Raw genomic sequence first — 4,768 nt, 5'->3', positions numbered from 1 at the left:
CTCCTCCCTCCTCTCCTCCCTCTTTCCTTCCTTTCCCTCATTTTTTCCTTTCCCTCCTTCCTTTGCTTTTATTTTATTTTATTTTTTTTGAGACGGAGTCTCGCTCTGTCGCCCAGGCTGGAGTGCAGTGGCCGGATCTCAGCTCACTGCAAGCTCCGCCTCCCGGGTTTACGCCATTCTCCTGCCTCAGCCTCCCAAATAGCTGGGACTATAGGTGCCCGCCACCTCGCCCAGCTAGTTTTTTGTATTTTTTAGTAGAGACGGGGTTTCACAGTGTTAGCCAGGATGGTCTTGATCTCCTGACCTCGTGATCCGCCCGTCTCGGCCTCCCAAAGTGCTGGGATTACAGGCGCCCGGCCATACCACCTGGAAACTTTCTAAGCAGTAAACTAGGGCATTTATAGGGCTCACTTCATTGTTTTTTCTTTTTCTTTTTTTTTGCAATGGAGTCTAGCTCTGTTGCTCAGGTTGTAGTGCAGTGGTGCGATCTTGGCTCACTGCAAGCTCCGCCTCCCAGGTTCATGACGTTCTCCTGCCTCAGCCTCCATACATAGCTGGGACTACAGGTGCCCGCCACCACGCCAGCTAATTTTTTGTATTTTTAGTAGATACAGGGTTTCACCATGTCAGCCAGGATGGTCTCGATCTCCTGACCTTGTGATCTGCCTGCCTTGGCCTCTCAAAGTGCTGGGATTACAGGTGTGAGCCGCTGCACCTGGCCCATTTTTTTTCTTCTTTCAGAGATCAATGTCTGTGTTGCCTGTTATTCAATATCTGAAAACCATTGTTTTTTTTCTGATTTTCTTTTTAGTTATTTAAAGTGGATGAATAAATCTTGCCCTTGTTACTCCATTTTGGCTGGAAGCAGAAGTTCTGAAATATTAAATCAAAAAATAAATGCCAAAACATAAAACCAACTTCTGATTGCAAAAAAACCTTTTTTCTCAAAATTGATCTGTATCTTAGGATTGTGAGATCATGTTTTTAAAAAACTCACTGAGTGCCACAGTGTTTGACATTATCTCTTTTCTTACAGGAAACAGGAATCATTCAAACTGAATTTTAAAATCATTGCAAATCAGTGATGGATCAGAAGTTGCAGAGTGCAATCCCGAGTAAAAGTCTTCAAAAATTTTTGCTTCAGGTAACAGAGGAAGGAAAATTGATCTACCACCTTAAAACCCTGATGTAGAAAAAATATATATTCATGATAGGAAGTTATAACTGAGAAAATTTATTTGCCTCTCAATGCTGCTGAATGAAAGGAATTATCCCTTTGTTCCTTGGGAGGACTTGTGTATCTGAGATTGTTGTAATAATCAATAATTTTATTAAAACCTTGACATGATCACCAGGGAGGAGAAATAGAGCAATAGTCAAAACCTGTGTGTTAGTCCAAGATGACTTCTGAAGAAATTACAGCTTCTGTTCTCATACCTGTGACTCAGAGAAAAGTGGTTTCTGCTCAGTCAGCTGCAGATGAAAGTAGTGAAAAGGTCTCAGACATCAATATTTCAAAAGCACATACTGTCAGACAAAGTGGGGAGACTTCTCATACCATCTCAAGACTGAACAAACTTAAGGAAGAACCTTCTGGAAGCAACTTGCCAAAGATTCTCTCAATAACAAGGGAGAAAATAGTGAGTGATGAGAACAGTAATGAAAAATGCTGGGAGAAAAGCATGCCAGATTCTGTGAAAAACCTTAACATTAACCGCAACAACATATTGAGAAACCATCAGCATGGCCTTCCTCAGAGACAGTTTTATGAAATGTACAACTCTGTTGTTGAGGAAGACCTGTGTTTAGAAACTGGAATTCTATCTCCACTGGAAAGAAAGGTGTTCCCTGGAATTCAACTGGAACTAGACAGACCTTCCATGGGCATTAATCCTTTAGGAAATCAGTCGGCAATCATAGAGACAGGCAGAGCACACCCTGACAGCAGCACGGCAGTATTTCATTTTCATTATGAAGTTGACAGAAGAATGTCAGATACTTTCTGTACCCTATCAGAAAACTTAATTTTAGACGATTGTGGAAATTGTGTACCACTACCTGGGGTGAGGAGAAGCAAAAGAAAAACTACGTGGCATATACCTGTAAACTGATGGAATTGGCCAAAAATTGTGATAATAAGAATGAACAGCTGCAGTGTGATCATTGTGACACCTTGAATGATAAATACTTTTGCTTTGAAGGCTCTTGCCAGAAGGTTGACATGGTATATTCAAGTCATAGCTTTTGTAGGGAAGATTTTACTGACAGTCAAACTGCCAAGACCTTTTTGAGCCATTTTGAGGACTTCCCTGATAATTGTGAAAATGTAGAAGAAGATGCTTTTAAAAGCAAAAAGGAGCGGTCCACTTTGTTAGTCAGGAGATTCTGTAAAAATGACAGAGAAGTTAAGAAATCTGTGTATACCGGAACAAGAGCAATTGTGAGGACTCTGCCTTCTGGCCACATTGGGCTAATTGCATGGAGTTACATAGATCAGAAGAGAAATGGTCCCTTACTGTCTTGTGGGAGAGTAATGGAACCCCTGTCAACAGTGGAGATAAAGCAAGGTGGGAGCCAACGTCTGTCAGAAGCCCAGTGGTATCCTGTAAGCATTTGAGTTTCTTTTTACCATTTCTTTAAACTTGCTTTTTTAAAAAAATTCCAACTTTCCATAGTCTTAATTCATGAGAAATTTTAAGATCTGTCAAATTATGATTCTTAAGGTAAGCATTTGTAGTTATTGAAAACATATACTCCAATTGATAGCTATCAAGATTGAGTTGATACTGCGACAACATAAAAGTATGTCAGAAAATATTGGAGGAAGCCAGGCGCGGTGGCTCAAGCCTGTAATCCCAGCACTTTGGGAGGCCGAGACGGGCGGATCACGAGGTCAGGAGATCGAGACCATCCTGGCTAACACGGTGAAACCCCGTCTCTACCAAAAAAAATACAAAAAACTAGCCGGGCGAGGTGGTGGGCGCCTGTGGTCCCAGCTGCTCGGGAGGCTGAGGCAGGAGAATGGCCTGGACCTGGGAGGCGGAGCTTGCAGTGAACTGAGATCCGGCCACTGCGCTCCAGCCTGGGCGACAGAGCGAGACTCCGTCTCAAAAAAAACAGAAAATATTGGAGGAATTAGAGAGATTTCCTGGTAGTGGAAAAATGGCTCCATTTGTTGATTATCTGTTTGTGTTCTTTTGAGATAAATGCCTGGGTCCTCTTCTATGGTGTAGTTCATTATTGTTTTTAGGTTTCTAGACCTAATGGAACTTAATTCCGATTTTTTACATTTTCCAATTAATGACCCCACTTCCTTCCCTCTTAAACTGTTTTATGCTATGGATTACTTTGGGAAAGTAATGAAACCTACGGATTCAGAATAATGTTTTTAATAGAAATCATAGAGGACAAGTTATGTTGATACACATATATCAAGATTTTTAAAAAATTAACATGGCAATTTAGGTGCTTCTTTATTAATACATTAAATAACAATATCTAGTTATGTGATAACTGTCATAATTTCAAAATAGAATTGGCCCTCTGTATCCTTAGTTTCTGTATCCACAGATTCAACCAACTGGATATTGAAATATTTTTGTAGGAAACAAAAAATAATAATATAACAATAAAAAATAACACAAAATTTAAAAACCAATACACTGTAACACTATTTACATAGTGTAAGGTATTTTAAGTAATCTAGAAAAGATTTAAAGTATACAGGAAGATGCATGTAAGTTATATGCAAATACTAGGCCATCTTTTTTATTTATTTATTTTTTATTAAAGTTTATGTTCTAGGGTACATGTGCACAACCTGCAGGTTTGTTACATATGTACACATTTGCCATGTTTGTTTGCTGCACCCATCAACTGGTCATTTACATTAGGTATTTCTCCTAATGCTATCCCTCTGTGTATACATTTGCATTAGGTATTTACATTAGGTATTTACATTAGGTCATTTACATTAGGTATTTCTCCTAATGCTATCCCTCTGTATACACCCCACAATAGGTCGCAGTGTGTGATGTTCCTCTTCCTGTGTCCAAGTGATCTCATTGCTCAGTTCCCACCTACGAGTGAGAACATGCGGTGTTTGGTTTTCTGTTCTTGCGATAGTTTGCTGAGAATCATGGTCTGCAGCTGCATCCACGTCCCTACAAAGGACATGAATTCATCCTTTTTTATGGCTGCTTAGTATTCCATGATGTATATGTGCCACATTTTCTTAATCCAGCCTGTCATTGATGGACATTTGGGTTGGTTCCAAGTCTTTGCTATTGTGAATAGTGCCGCAATAAATATGCATGTGCATGTGTCTTTATAGCAGCATGATTTATAATCCTTTGGGTATATACCCAGTAATGGGATGGCTGGGTCAAATGGTATTTCTAGTTCTAGATCCTTGAGGAATCGCCACACTGTCTTCCACATTGGTTGAACTACTTTACAGTCCCACCAACAGTGTAAAAGTGTTCCTATTTCTCCACCTCCTCTCCAGGACCTGTTGTTTCCCGATTTTTTAATGATAGCCATTCTAACTGATGTGAGAAGGTATCTCATTATGATTTTGATTTGCATTTCTTTGATGGCTAGTGATGATGAGCATTTTTTCATGTGTCTGTTGGCTGTATAAATGTCTTCTTTTGAGAAGTGTCTGTTCATATCCTTTGCCCACTTTTTGATGGGGTTGTTTGTTTTTTTCTTGTACATTTGTTTGAGTTCTTTGTAGGTTCTGGATATTAGCCCTTTGTCAGATGAG

The 4,768-nt window shown here is 39.8% G+C and overlaps 1 protein-coding gene across 1 annotated transcript in view; it reads left to right on the top strand.

Annotated features, from left to right (window-relative positions):
* LOC108519217 (1-phosphatidylinositol 4,5-bisphosphate phosphodiesterase epsilon-1-like) overlaps positions 1-4,768 on the top strand; it is a 147,766-nt gene that overhangs the window by 37,393 nt on the left and 105,605 nt on the right. Inside the window, exon 2 of the mRNA XM_017858059.1 lies at positions 1,037-2,605. Coding sequence (XP_017713548.1) covers positions 2,111-2,605 — 495 coding nt within the window. The 5' untranslated portion in view covers positions 1,037-2,110. The remainder of the gene's footprint in view (positions 1-1,036; positions 2,606-4,768) is intronic.

This window comes from Rhinopithecus bieti, unplaced genomic scaffold (genome assembly GCF_001698545.2).
Source record: "Rhinopithecus bieti isolate Rb0 unplaced genomic scaffold, ASM169854v2 scaffold_48366, whole genome shotgun sequence".
In the NCBI taxonomy this organism is placed as follows: Eukaryota; Metazoa; Chordata; class Mammalia; order Primates; family Cercopithecidae; genus Rhinopithecus; species Rhinopithecus bieti.
The sequence above is the reverse complement of the archived record's forward strand: the minus strand, read 5'-3'. Positions and strand labels throughout refer to the sequence as shown.